Source organism: Zootoca vivipara, chromosome 2 (genome assembly GCF_965207765.1).
Source record: "Zootoca vivipara chromosome 2, rZooViv2.hap1.1, whole genome shotgun sequence".
Taxonomy (NCBI): domain Eukaryota; kingdom Metazoa; phylum Chordata; class Lepidosauria; order Squamata; family Lacertidae; genus Zootoca; species Zootoca vivipara.
The window spans coordinates 55,555,954-55,569,932 of record NC_142584.1 but is presented as its reverse complement, the minus strand read 5'-3'; the positions used below and the strand labels follow the sequence as shown (position 1 = coordinate 55,569,932).

At 42.6% G+C, this 13,979-nt stretch overlaps 2 protein-coding genes across 3 annotated transcripts in view; both read right to left on the bottom strand.

Annotated features, from left to right (window-relative positions):
• PCBD2 (pterin-4 alpha-carbinolamine dehydratase 2) overlaps positions 1 to 2,001 on the bottom strand; it is a 35,886-nt gene extending 33,885 nt beyond the window's left edge. The window contains exon 1 of the mRNA XM_035105476.3: positions 1,874 to 2,001. Coding sequence (XP_034961367.1) covers positions 1,874 to 1,969 — 96 coding nt within the window. The 5' untranslated portion in view covers positions 1,970 to 2,001. The remainder of the gene's footprint in view (positions 1 to 1,873) is intronic.
• Positions 2,002 to 4,103: 2,102 nt separating this feature from the next.
• TXNDC15 (thioredoxin domain containing 15) lies at positions 4,104 to 9,754 on the bottom strand. Of its 2 annotated transcripts, none has more exons than XM_035105475.3 (5): positions 9,579 to 9,754; positions 8,255 to 8,745; positions 7,165 to 7,328; positions 6,470 to 6,600; positions 4,104 to 4,363 (listed from the first exon to the last, which is right to left on the bottom strand). In XM_035105475.3, the coding sequence occupies exons 1-5, from the start codon at positions 9,649 to 9,651 to the stop codon at positions 4,167 to 4,169; spliced, it is 1,056 nt and encodes a 351-aa protein (XP_034961366.3). In that variant the 5' UTR covers positions 9,652 to 9,754; the 3' UTR covers positions 4,104 to 4,166. The 2 variants fall into 2 exon arrangements, with proteins under 2 accessions (XP_034961366.3, XP_088518046.1); XM_088661920.1 differs by having other exon boundaries at positions 8,255 to 8,742.
• Between the last annotated feature and the right edge of the window lie 4,225 nt (positions 9,755 to 13,979).

Sequence of the window (13,979 nt, the reverse complement as noted above, 5' to 3'; positions counted from 1 at the left end):
AAACAAATGCTGAAGTTTTCAGACTACAGTACTGAATTTTGCACATTGTAGAATTGTGCTGAACTCACATCTCCATAAATTACTCCGTCAAGGAGGGAAATTTGTACCAAAAAGAACTGGCAGAAAGAATATGCAATTGATTTCTCTGCTTCTTATGCTAGTACAAGTCAATATTATTCAGACACAAATCCTTAATTATATGCCTGATTTCATCTATTCTATTCTTCTGTTTCAATTACTACTGCAAATGGTAAGCTCTCCGTATTTTGACGCACCAGGCATTTCCCTAGAGCAAAATAAATGTTTAAAAGTGCTTCTACAGTCACAGGTGTCTCTGCTCACCCATGAAGCGCTCTGGGTGAATTTAAGTCAGTCACTTACTCAATCTAAGTACCTAAGGCTATAATAATAAAATGGGGAAACATTTTTTTCCCATTCTGACCTCAGTGGAGGAAAGGCAAGATACAAACAAGTTAAATTTCGAGGAATTCTTACCTTTAAACATAATCTACCGTGCACTGTGTAATAGCAATAGGTTCCTAGTGTTTCTCATTTCATTATACTACGTCTCTGCATTGCTCAAAGTATGCCTTATCTTCATACCTTAATATTATTCAGTACTGATGCGCCTGCAACTAACATATAGGCTCCCTGCCAGTTTAAGTAAGTTTGCCATTTGTACCTCTGAATTCAAGGCTGTGAGTTTTACCTCTGAGTAAACAAACATACACTAGGCCACTAATATGTTGCATTGGTGAAAATTCCCTGCTTCTTCCTACAGAAGGGCTGACTGCAGGGCTGACTGGTACGTGTATGTTCACTGTTTAGCATCCCGTCTTCACACTAATGTGTGGAAAGAACCCGTTACAAAAAAATTATTTGCAGTTATATTGGCTATTTTCTAAGCACCTGCATTTATTCTGATTCATTTCAAGAGAGATTATATCGAGTTGAATCGAGCAACTGTTATTCTATATTATTCCAGTGTAAAACTATTGGGGGGGGGGGTTGAGCGGGTTCATTGCACAAGATCAACGTTAACTGTGCAACATGAGTTTACAGATACAGTATGTGACTGTATCCTACCCAAAAGTAGTGACCGTCTGGAAGTGCCCCATGCGATGCAGCCTAGTTGTCATTAAGGTGGTTATGGTAAACCTGTGTCTGAGCTGCAAGAATTCAGGCAGGAGGTGGAATGGATCTCATTAGACTTGAACACAGAAAAGAAAACGTCGGTGTCAAGACTTCTAAGCCTGCTGTTCTCCCTGACGTGCTAGCCTGGAGTGCACAGAAATGCGTCGCCATCCCCCGAAAACAAGGGCGCATTCCTTCGCGTGAATCCCCCCCCCAAATCTTAAATGGCACAATCTAGACACTGGGTTTTGCACCTCAGTGAGCATCTGGCATAGCTTCCAAGTTTTCCCTTTTCTCGCGAGGAAGCCTATTCAGCATAAGGGGAAATCCCTTAAAAAAAGGGATAACTTGGCAGCTATGGCATCTGGTAGGAAACGTTTCCAAACACAGAAGACCTATCTGAATGCACTTTCTCTCAAAGGATCCGTGCTTTCCTAATCCAAAACGTGAGAATAGCAAAAATGGGTGCAAGCCTCCCTCTTTGGGTCGGAAAGTGGGGGGCGGGAAAGCCCAAGGAATCACTCTCGAGGCTTGTCGGAGGAATCCCACCATGAATGAACGAACGGGCGTATATAAACCAAAAGGTCACCGGGACCCACTTTGCGCGGGAGGGGAGGCAACGAAGTCGGGGGGGGGGGTTTGAAGAAACAAAACCCAACGCCGCCCAAGTGACGCTGCTGCCGGGGTGGGGAGAGTCCCGCCGAGTTTCCCTTCCCTTCTTCGCCGCCCAACCTCTCACCATAGCGGAGAACTCGCTTCTGCCGCTGCCTCGTCCTGCCACGGACGTCAGCCCCACTCGCAGCCACCTCAGGCTGGCCCAGGCGCCGCCTCGCATGGCTCCGGCGTGGCTTCTCCGCCCGCCCACCTGGCGCCACCCACGAGAAAGCGCATGCGCCGCCCACTCCTCCTCTCCCCCGCTGAGGGAGAGGCGGGATGGAACGGCAACCTCCTGACCGAGAGTCCGTCTCTCTCCCCGCCCTCTTTGCTTTAATTATGCCCTAAGCGCTTCGAGCCCCTTGGCCTTCTTCTGCACAGCCGCTAGACGCGCCTACCCCAGCCTGCGTCAGCCTCCGAGGGAGGGCGCTTGGAGACCGCCTGGCCTGCGCTCTTCCCTTCAGGTTTATCAATTTTCGGTTTTCCTCGAAAGAAGAAACCCAAAGTAAAACTCCGCTGCCCCTTTACTCTCACAGCAGCACATAACAATTTTTAGAAGAATGTTGTGGGGAAATCTCACGCCAGAGATTCGAGCCACCCGCCGTGCCCTTAGTGAGGCACAGAAAACAGCCGCCTGATCAGTGGGAGATTTTCCCACAGTAGCTCCACCTTTCTCAGCAACTGGCTCTGTCGCTACTGCCTAGGGCTTCTTGGAAGAAAAACAGACTATTGTACTTGCCCATCTGCATTACCCACCGCAGACAACTCACAAGTTTACCTGACCACAGAGAAGGAAGTCCGCTTTGTCTCTCTCTTTGTTAATTGGTGCTGCCACTGCACGACAATAGCTGCGCCACAAACGCACAGCAAACTCTCCCACCTGCCACCTGCACATTTGAAGTAAAAGGGTGCAAAGGATCTAGCAACTTGTACACCCAACTCCCAGCTTGATGAATGCACCTGAACTTCAGCCAATGTGGACAGAAGATGGCGACCACAGCCATCTAGAGCTGAATGTAACCTACAGATCCTTTGTTAAGATATTTCTTGGTTTCTGGTGCCTTGTGTGATTAAAGCATTTTAGTATTCTACACTGAAAACCATGCTGAGACCACCACTGAAGATGCCCAAAAGGATATTTGGCTGTTAATGGATTGTAGTACAGAATGTGGAATGCAGCTAGCTTCATTGGATTGGATTGGCTACCTTTAAAAAGACATACTATTTTATTGTTGTTGTTTAGTTGTTTATTGTTGTTGTTTAGTCGTGTCCGACTCTTCGTGACCCCATCACATCAAAATAAGAACTGTAACATGAACAAGCAGAGATACACCCTTTCAAGGTTACCTAAGTTCACAATAGTGCTTAAATTACATTAACATTGCAAAACATGGAGTATGGGGTAAAAAGTATGCTTATTATCATGTATGTGTATTCCTCCCATTCGTGTTTTCTTACCCTTTAGAACACTGAAACATATATTCCCAGTTCAGCCGTAAAGAAATGTCAAGTTCATGTATCAGTAGTCAGTGCAACCTTACTAAAAGCTCTGACATGTTAGCAGCAGCACCATCATCCAAATACTGTGATCATAGCACCACATGTGACAGCATCAAATTGACAAGAGAGCCGATTTTTACAAATTCCCTACTTATATTTTTTTAAAAATGTGTGTAGGGAAAACATGGGAGTCAATTGTTGCAGCTCCAAATCTAGCAGTTAAAATGACCATCTGGGGTGATTCAGGAAACTTTTTAAAAGCTGCATCTTATACCTATACCTAGGGTTGCCAGACTCAATAAAGGACAAGACTTCTGTGCCTTTAATTGCCCTGCTCTCTTTTGAGTCTGGAAACCTTAAAGAGAAACCAGCAGACCCTTTGCTTGGAAATTAAACAAAGGGTCTGCTGGTTTATCTTTAAGGTTTCCAGACTCAAAAGAGAACAGGGCAATTAAAGGCACAGAAGTCCTGTCCTCTATTGAGTCTGGCAACCCTACCTATACCTGATCTTTTCCTGTTAGAACTGTCTGCATCTGCAACAGTTTCACAGGTGCATAACATCCTTGTTTTTTAAAAATATGAAGCAACAATCCATTTGCATTACTAGAGATCATCAGCTATCCCCCAAAAGACACCACACTGTTCCTAAAACTTAAGCATATCAGATAGGTATAGATATTTTTGTCATTCCCTCATGACAACTTTATGAACAATATCCAGCTGTGCATGTTCATATTTGTATCACAAGGAATTTCTGTTGAGTGATGTATGATTAACAATACAGGGTCCTGCCTAACAAGAAATGACAAAGAGTCGATCCACCATTTAATTTAATGTTGTTTAGTTTTTTTCTGAAAACAAAGTTCTCAGTTCACATATCATTCCTGATGTTCCTGATCTTGACCAGGTATTAACCACCGGATGCTCTCTGTCCGGACAGTGGCATACATGATAAAGCTGATGAGGAACAGTAAAGAAAATAAGAGAAGCCAGTCTATGCCTCTAGTCAGTGTGCTGGGCAGGGGACCATCCTGATCTTCCTCAGTTACCACCACATCAGACTTGGGCTCTATTCCTGAAAAAAAGTATTCCTTATTAGTGTGGTGCAAGATTGAACAGCATCAACATTATAGATATTTGCACAAAGCACCTACAATTTTAAATTTAGGCCCAAGCAATTTAAACTACCAGCTGCTAGAACATAATCAGAGCTCTGTAATTTTTGAATTATACCCTCCTGGTGCATTAAATAAATAGGTATTCATGCAAAATATTACTGCATCATGCAAAATATTACTCTCTCAAATTTAAGTATTTTAGGGTCATTTGGAAACAGCTCGAATTCCACCTCTCCCTGAAAATGTACCGGTACAAAAGCTTACAACTCCTACTTTAATAACAGCTTCTTAATTAGCCAGCTACAATTTCAGTTGTATGTTCTTCAGCTTCCCAGGGGGAAAGCAACAGAAACTGGACCGACAAGTTCCCTTTTTTGCCCAGATAAAGATCTGTAAACACACCGGTAGAGGGAAAGGTTTATTGCTTTCTCTCATGAGTCAGTGGTGGCCAAAGCTTGCTTATGTAAGTCTATTTCTATCCTCATTTTCTTTATTATTCGCTGCAGCATGTAAGGAAGAAATCAAAGTGGATCCCAACTTACTATCGCATCTTGTGTAAAAGAATACATAAGACATTGGATTTCCTCCACTGCTACGGTAACATAGGTAGGAAGAGATAAATGTGGAAACAGTTACCCTTCTCCTCTTGCATTCTCCCCATGTATCACCTACATTCTCCAGGCGATACCTATTACATTCCCAATTCTTGCTACCATGCAAGAGCTGAAGGATCCTTAACCCACCTTACCAAATAGGACAGGATTTGGCTGTAATAGCATACTCAGGTGCTGAGTTTATGGCTACTCAGAGCTACCGAGAAGGAAAAGGGAGAGATTGGAATCCTTGGGGGTGCTCCAATAATTGGAATAAAGAGTGAAGGTGGAAAATGGGGGAGGGCTGGAAGGGGGAGAGAGAATGGAACAGAATGTCCTGAAACAATATACGGCCAGCTTGCTGTAACACCAAGCAGAAGCACTCCAGATCACATTTACTGTGCTCAATAACCCTTAGTCCCAAATCAATGTACCTGGGACATGGAGCATTATTCTGTATTGCCCCAAAATCTCACACCTTGATTAAGGCTGAAATGTTTCCCAAAACTTTAACTCAATGTTCCTGGAGATCATACAATAAACATCTTAAAACTAGCTGTAGGTGGGAGTTGGAATCACAAACAGGGAGAGTACTGTTGGACTTGGGTCCTCCCTGCAGGATGTGGTTGGCCACTGTAAAACAAGGATGCTGGACTAGATGGGCCTTTGAACTTATCCAGCAAGGCATATGACTATCAGACTACAAAATCTGTTAAATGTCTTTGTTACATCCTGTTTGGACTACTGTAACAAACTCCATACGGGTCTGCCTTTGAAAAGTGTTCAGAAGCTTCATCTGGCCCAGAATGCTGCAACCAGACTGCTGACTGGTGCTGGTTCCAGGGAGCATGTTACCCCACTGTTAAAACAACTTCACTAGCTATTGGTTTGTTCCCAGTCTCAATTCAAAGTGCTGGCTATAAAGCCCTATATGGCTTGGGCTCAGGCTACCTGAAAGATCCCTATATGAACCTGCCTGGGTTCTAAGACCCTTGGGCCAATACCTCCTCTTGGTCCCATCAACATCAGAAGCATGACTGGTGGTAACATGAGAGAGTGTTTTCTGCAACACCTCCCAAACTGTGGAATCCCCTCCTAAGAGAGATTAGAATGGCTTCCTGTTCAGATCTTCATGTTCAGACAGACCTTTGGAAACTAAGGTACAGATGATGCTGATCACTGGGCTGCTGTCAGGACAAATTGTATCTGAAGAAGTGTGCATGCACACGAAAGCTCATACCAATGACAAACTTAGTTGGTCTCTAAGGTGCTACTGGAAGGAATTTTTGTATTTTAATTGTTGGTTTTAAATATACTGAAGTGCATTTTAATTATTGTTGTCAATGAGTTTCTCTTTATTATTCTGCATTATATAACTGATGTTTTTAAATCTTGTAAGCTGCCTTGAATCCCAACTTGGGAGGAAGGTGGAATATAAATATATTAAATAAATGAGTAAATAAATCCTACCTGTCTGATTAAAAATGAAAGATTTCAGTGTTTCCAGGGTTCGATCTGTATGGTTAAATCTTGCCATTGGCTTAGCTCCTTGAAAAAGAAGGATGTTGGGAACAGCCACAGTTCCAAACCTGGTTGATAAACTGTGAAGACATAAGATAACAACTAAAGAGTTAGCTTTGCTAAATATGTATTGCATTTAACCCCAAGATAAAATAAATGAGCGTTTTTCAGTACAAAATTGGAACCATAGCTAATTTCAGCAGAAGAAATATATTCATTTGGCCACAACACACTTTAGACTCAAACGGGTGCTCTAGAAAATTAATAGTATTGTTAATCAATTGCCTTACACATATGGCCAAAAGCAATGTGCAAAGTATAATAAAAACAGCTAAAAATAGTTGAAAACAGAAGACAGCCTTAGCAGAGACATATTCATCCAGCTGGGAAACTTTGTGTGAACAAAAATGTCTTCAGTTGTTTCTGCTAAGTGCTGCTAATGGGCACGTGGATTAGTGTGAACTGGGCAGAATGTATGCAATTAAAACAACCCAAGTTTTGGAAAATATATTTATAGACAAAATATTATTAAATTAAAATGCACTTTTCAAGAAAAAGCCCTCTTCTGCACATTTGCTTAACCCTGATTTAAAATACATGAAGATGGTACAGTAGTCCTGAAAGGAGAGGGATATGAAAGTTACCTGCTGTGCTGAGAGGCATCCAATGCCAAGAAATGAAGAGTTGGGAATGCTCGGGGCAAAGAATTAAAATGAGGAGCCAAATTGGCAGAGAAACGGCACCAAGGAGTATAAAACAGGACTAAGGTACAGTCACTGCCATTTGGATTTAAGAACTCCATTAAATCCTGCAAGAGAAGGAGAAAAGTGAATTTTTAAAGGCATAATGGGAAATTATTTAACTTAGTATTGCTCATGTTAATTATCCTGATCTCAACAAAGCGGTGAACTACTTCTACATGCAAGGTGAACTTGGTCAATTAAAAAAACTTATTACCTGCACAACAGTTTTTAAATGACTTAGGGAGCTTTTAACTTTGACATTCACCTACTTGCCACCATCAGCAGAGACACAACCCACAACCTCATCCCAGGCATAGGCCAAATTTGGCCCCCCCGAATTATTTTGGAGGACCCACACCAGCCTGCCCATACACCCACCCTAGACCCAATGTCACACTGGTAAGAGTGGGGCTTCCAAAGGAGCAACCAACAACTTAAAGCAACCTCCTGGTTATTTCTTTACTGGAGCAAGGCATGTTTCTTTGCTGGAGTAATGCATCAGCTGATAAGCAGTAGGAATGCACTTTGCTCAAGGAGGAAGAAGCAGTTTATGTGAAACAGAAATTGCTTCTCCCTCCTAGGACTGCTCTTTGAAGTCCCTTTCAACTTCCAAAATCAGAAGTTGAAAGGAACAGTGTGTGGCAGTTTGCAGAGAGTTCAGTTTGGCTATCCACGACTGTCCCCACACCCACCTGCCAAATTTGGCCCACCAGAAGGTAGGGAGATAACTGTCCTGGCAGCCAGAAAAAGTGAGGTGGTCTAAAGCGAGATGTAAGGGAAGTAGTATAAGATGCAGCCTTCAGGCTTGAGGAAAACAAATACAGAACATACATAGAATCCATCCTTTTTCTTCCTGAATAATTTTATTCAAGCACGTTATGCCTTCCACATTTATACAAAGAATTCTGATAATAAGACAAATGAAAAAAAACCTCTTAAATTAAAATAATTTAAATATATATAAAAATCAGTTAGAGTGCTTTCCACTTACTTGTGAAATATTCAAGATTTGTAATGTGAAGTTTGTTATCCCTGTAATGTTCCTTTCCTCACAATTCACTTTTGGGGTTTTCATACCATCTGTGCTATTAGAGTCCTCTCCTGATGAAGGATGCACTGCTTCCAGAACTACAGGTGAATCTATTACTTGCTCTTGTATAGGAGACCCAGGCTGAGATAGAAATGAAACAATACCCTGTGTACTGCATTCACCATCAACGGCTGCATCACAGGTGCCAGTGTCATGCTCCAAGACATGTCTCTCCTTGGACTCACCTGGAACAACTGATAGAACTACAGGTTCAGCTGCAGGCATGCTGCTACCCATCATAGCATCAGCTATCTCTGCAGTCCTGTACTGTACCGATTCTTTAGGCCCATCGCTGCTTGCAGGTACAGAACTGCTTTTCACAGTGAATGGTACAGCAGTTTCACTTAACTTTTCAGATGGCGAGTCAGTAGTTTCTTCCATTTCAGCTACTGCTACAGAAAATGCAAGAACATATAGCATCTTTAGTGCTGAACAATAGGAGTACATCTATATTTATTCAACGCAACAATGCAGCAGTGGGTGGAACTTACAATCCAATGTGTGAATTGAGGGGGTTCAAAGAAAGCAAACCGTTCAGTGAGGCCCACACACTGCAACAACCGCTGCCACCCTCACCACACCATAAATACCAGCGTGGCATAAATACCACCAGTGTCATTTTTTATAAAGTCTTTCTTTGTACTGTAGAAAATAGATCCCATCCAAGATATGTACAGAAAAGAAACATACAACAAAAAAATAGAATCTTGCCACCCAAGAATACAAGTTCGACTTTGGCCACCACTCTACATATTCTACTACAGCAGGGGTGGGCAATTTCAGAATTGTATGGTCTTCCCCACCCCCCACTCCCACCCCGAATCCCCTAGGACCCGCAAGCACATTTCAAGCTTATAAAACCAGAGTACACAACACTAGATCTTTCACTTAGGCATCTGCTCCGAAGCATGCATGCAGCCTTGCTTAAGCAGCGCTTGGTTTGCTGGATCAAACGAAGTCGCACGTAGGCCTGCAGGTTTCCCGAGCACAAGACTACATTTTAACTTGTGCTCCAGAGAGAGAAACAGGAGAAATAGGAGTTGCTTGCTTCTTCTCCAAAGCATTTAAAAACAAAAAAACAAGTAGCAGCAAGGGGTGGCGACGCGAGCCTAGTTGGCTCGTCCCCCATTCCCCACAACAGGTGCACGAAGCAGATGTCCTCAGCATCTCCGCTCAGCTGTCCCTTCCCCCGGCGGTGCAACCATAGCAACCAAGCCCTCCTTACCTGCAAGAAGACTTGCGAGTACCCAGGCCAGCCAGAGGCCCCGACCCCGCCCGCGCGAGGACAAGACCATCATCCTCGCAAGGGAGGGGGAAGCTGAGAGGGGGGGGCAAGAAAAAGACCGGGCGGACCAACCGGAAAACAAGGTTCAGTCCAACAACAGCCGCCTTCCGCTCTTCACTCTTTTCCGTTTCCGGGGCACCACGAAAACAAACAAACTCTATGGAGCTTGAAGAATCCTTTTGTCCGCTGGCGGACCGGATGTACTGACTATTTCTCTCGAGGTCCTAGTTCGGCGGCAGGCGGCAGTGCAGAAACACAAGACCTTACCCTTGTCATGATTTGCCAGCACTGTATCTGTCTACCCCGTTTTCTAACTGTTGTGCAGGAAGTGCCTGTTATTATTATCGCCGTATTGTATATTGGGGTGGCTGGGGAAACCCAGCCAGATGGGCGGAGTATTATTACTATTATTATTATTAGTTCAGTTTATCTTCCACCAACTTACGAGGGTGGGAAGAGAGCTCGACTGAGGCAGAGTGCTCTGTGACAATCCTGGCCTTGGTACTTTTCTCTCCCCAGCACAGATCTAAACTAAGGAGAGCTCATATAAAAATCGGGATTTTCCTTCCCTGTGGCAATCCCCACAGAGATCCCCGATGCCATCTTTTAAGGAGCCTTATCGATTTGCCTGTGGCTGCCACCTTGGGTCTGTCCGGAAACGGAATCCAAACCACACGAGGGGCCGTCCAAAGGGGATGGCTCTGAACCGGGCGTCTTCCCGATACATGAGGAAGCCTGAAAGGAAAAGGAGGCATACGGGTAGAACTGCGCAGCTCTGGCTGCATGGAAAATGCAGCCTGTAGCGGTCGCTATAGGGCTGCTAAATGCATAGGAAGGGGGAAAAACAATACTGTACCCACTGCCGACGCCAAGCAATAACAATGAATTTACGATAGTTGGCGCAAATTGAAAGTTTTTAAAGCATTAAACCAAAATCGATTCCGCAGCACTCTGAAACATTGTTTACAACCCGCAGAATACTTTGCCCAGTCTCCAGGCGGGTATTCTGCTGCAGAGGCAATTATATATTTTCGGTAATATAGTCCCGCCTTTCACGGGCATCCAGCCTTCTACTGATTCGACGGAAGCTGATGTATCGTTAGTTTGGTCTACCTTGAACGCTTCCCCCTAATTAAGGCACAGCAATAACATCTTCATACAGTTTGGGGCTCTGTAAATGGGTTGCAGTATCAGTGTCATAGAACAGTAGAAGTTCCTAAAGTTTGGTTCCCTACAGCAGCAGCAGCAGCAGCAGCAGCAGCAAAACAAACAAAACACCTGCTCTCAGGAGATTCAATTTCTGCACCCAGACAACAGCAGCAAACATTTCGGATATTGAGAGTGCTGGCTGGCAATGATAACGTGGTCTGCTTCTAAAACATACCACTGCAATAATGCAGATCTTTCAGAATGTGATAAATACTGTTGTGATAATATTAAGGAACCCAATTTATTTGGTTATTTCTACCACACATTATACTGGCTAGGATCTGACCAACAGTGGCCACACAACCTGTAAAATACTCAGTTATTCCAACATGGAGCTAGCAGAACTGATTTGATTCTAATATTTGAAGCTGCTGCAGTCTTCACGTGTAAGCAATATTCTAGAGTGACATGACCAAAGGACCCCTAGATTATCCCAAAGATTCAACCACTGTGTTGTGCTGATATCTATGCTAATTAGCCTTTATTCTAATTATATTACTGTATTGGCCTGACTATAAGCCGCACCTTTAAAATTCCACAGCCACTCACACCTGTTCCATTTTACCATATGTCTGTTTCAGCAGTGATGTCGTAAAAGCCACTTTTTGTAAGGTCGCGAATTTAAGCCGCACTTTAACTTTTCGCGGTTAGAATTTGGGGGGAAAGTGAGGCTTAAATTCAAGCCAATGCGGTACATAGAAATAACTTCGAATGGAAGCCAGTGAGGCATGATATGGGAACTTATTTTACAGACATTTTGAAGATCGCAACTTTGTGGTACAGGCTTACAGCATCATCTACATTACATGCAGAAGATCCCAGGTTCAATCCTCGAGTATCTCCAGGTAGAGTTGGGGAAGAACCCTGCCCGAAATCCAGTTACTGTAGTGTAAACAGTACTGAGCTACATAGACCCATGGTCTGACTCAGCATAAGGTAGTTTTCCATATGCCTATGATAATTCCAAAACCTGCATACAAAATGATTATCATAGAGTTGGAAGTGGCCGAGGGTCATGCAGGAATACTGCCCACAGCTGTCCCTGTGTAGGCTCAAACCACCAACCTTCTGTTTAACAGCCAGACACACTAAAGTTAAACCATTGTGCTACCTCAAGTGGTTTGGTCTATGTGCTCATGTGTGGGCATGCTGCTGCATATTGCTCTGCAGTCAGAGTAGGGAAACTGGCCCTCCAGATGTTACTGAACTAGCATGGATGGCCAATTATCATGTTTGCATGTGCTATCTTCCTGAGTCTTGCATGTGTGCTTCCTCATGTTTGCATGTGATGTTCTCATGATTATTGGGTGGGTGGGAGACAGACAGACAGAATGAAGAGCTGCCATGACTATGCATTGCAGGGGGTTGAACTAGATGATCCTTTGGGTTCCTTCCAACTCTACAGTTCTCTGATTCTATGATTTGATTTTCTGTCATTGGTTTGCCTCACTTCCTCAAGTGTGTTGTTCTATATCTCATCTCTTTTGATATCTTGATATCTCTGCTATGTTAACTTAATTTTCAGTCTTAGATAATAAAGGACTGAATTCCAAGGCTATTGTCTCAGCTTTACTTCCTCCTCTCAGACAGCTAATCAAATGGAACTACAGGACAATATGAAGATGGCCTATCTTGCAGGGGCAATATCTAATGACTGAGATATTGTGCTGCAGATATTGTGACTTTCAATATTTTTTATCACTGCAGAGTTATGTATTGACAAGTCATCACAATCATTGGTCTTAAGGTTAATTCAATTCCATTTTCAAAAAATATCCATTTAAAACAAAAAGCTATTTTAGGATCAAAATGCTTTTCTAAGTAATTACAACGTAAGAGCCCGTAGAATGCATTTTTCTACAGGCATGACTCATTAGTTAGGGTAGAGTGGCTTTTTGGCACATGAATTAAATTCTTAAGCATGTTAAATTTTCTCCTAAACCAAAGTTTGTTTGATTGTTTTATCCTAGAACAAATATAATGGGAGAGATACAGCAAAGGAACATGAATGGTCCATAGATTATTGTTTATACTTATCTAGGGAAGCATATGAAACAACCTACTTTGGCACTGTTGGATAATCAGACTCTCATCCATCATCTCTTTCTTTTCAAAGCTACCCAGCAGACTTGAAATGGCCCAAATTCAGTGCACTTTAATGTAAAATTTATGAGAATTCTGAAACAGAATAGAGCTGCCAGCACACTGTTTGCAATTGTATGTTCCAAATAAACTAGGTTTTGTATTTATTTCTACCATGACAAAAAGTTTTAACTTATTCATTAGATGGCAATTATGCCAAAGAAGCCAGAAAGTGGTACAGAAAGATACCCATTTGTCTTTAGACCCTGTTAACAATCTAAAGTGCTCTCACTTGCAAGTTGTATTTTGCTTTTAATCTTTGGAAGATTTTACAATGTCATAACTTACAACAAACTTAGAACGTAGGTTACTGCACGGTAGATGCAAAAAAAACCAAAACCTTACTGAGTCTATAGAATATCCTTTTGGTATTACTTAAACATAAAGAAAAACCCTGGAAAAATGCAAAACAAAACATGCCTTAGAAAAATAAAAGCCCTTTTATCCAGGTACTTGATCCTGGAAATTATAGGTTTGTTTAAGGCAGGTTTAGTTAGCAGCTGTATCTTGCAGTTTATCTATTTGAAAATTAGTCTGCTTCATTGGGATCAGGTGAGAATTTCCAATAACGTGAACAATTGAAAGAGATATTTAAGCTCATGGGTGGGGAGCTTGTGGCCCTCCAGATGTTGCTGAGCTCCAAATCCCATCAACCCCAGGCACCATGGCCATGCTCTTAAAGATCTCTTTCAATTGTTCATGTTATTGGCAATTTGCTTTTCGGACATGGAGCATGCATAATTATCTTTTATCTGCTGTGTGTCTCTGTCCCACCATGAAATGCAGTGCTTGGGACCAAAAAATATGTTCAGTTTTGATCCACACTCTTACATGTCCATGCATAAATGATATACAGTACTTTGTGAATGCCTTCCCATCTTACACTAGAGATGGGACCCATATGGGATTGGATCTTCTGTTGAAGCAAGTTCATTTGGATTCAATTCATGGTGTTTATGGAATATTAAGTAACTTATCCTGAAACAGTTA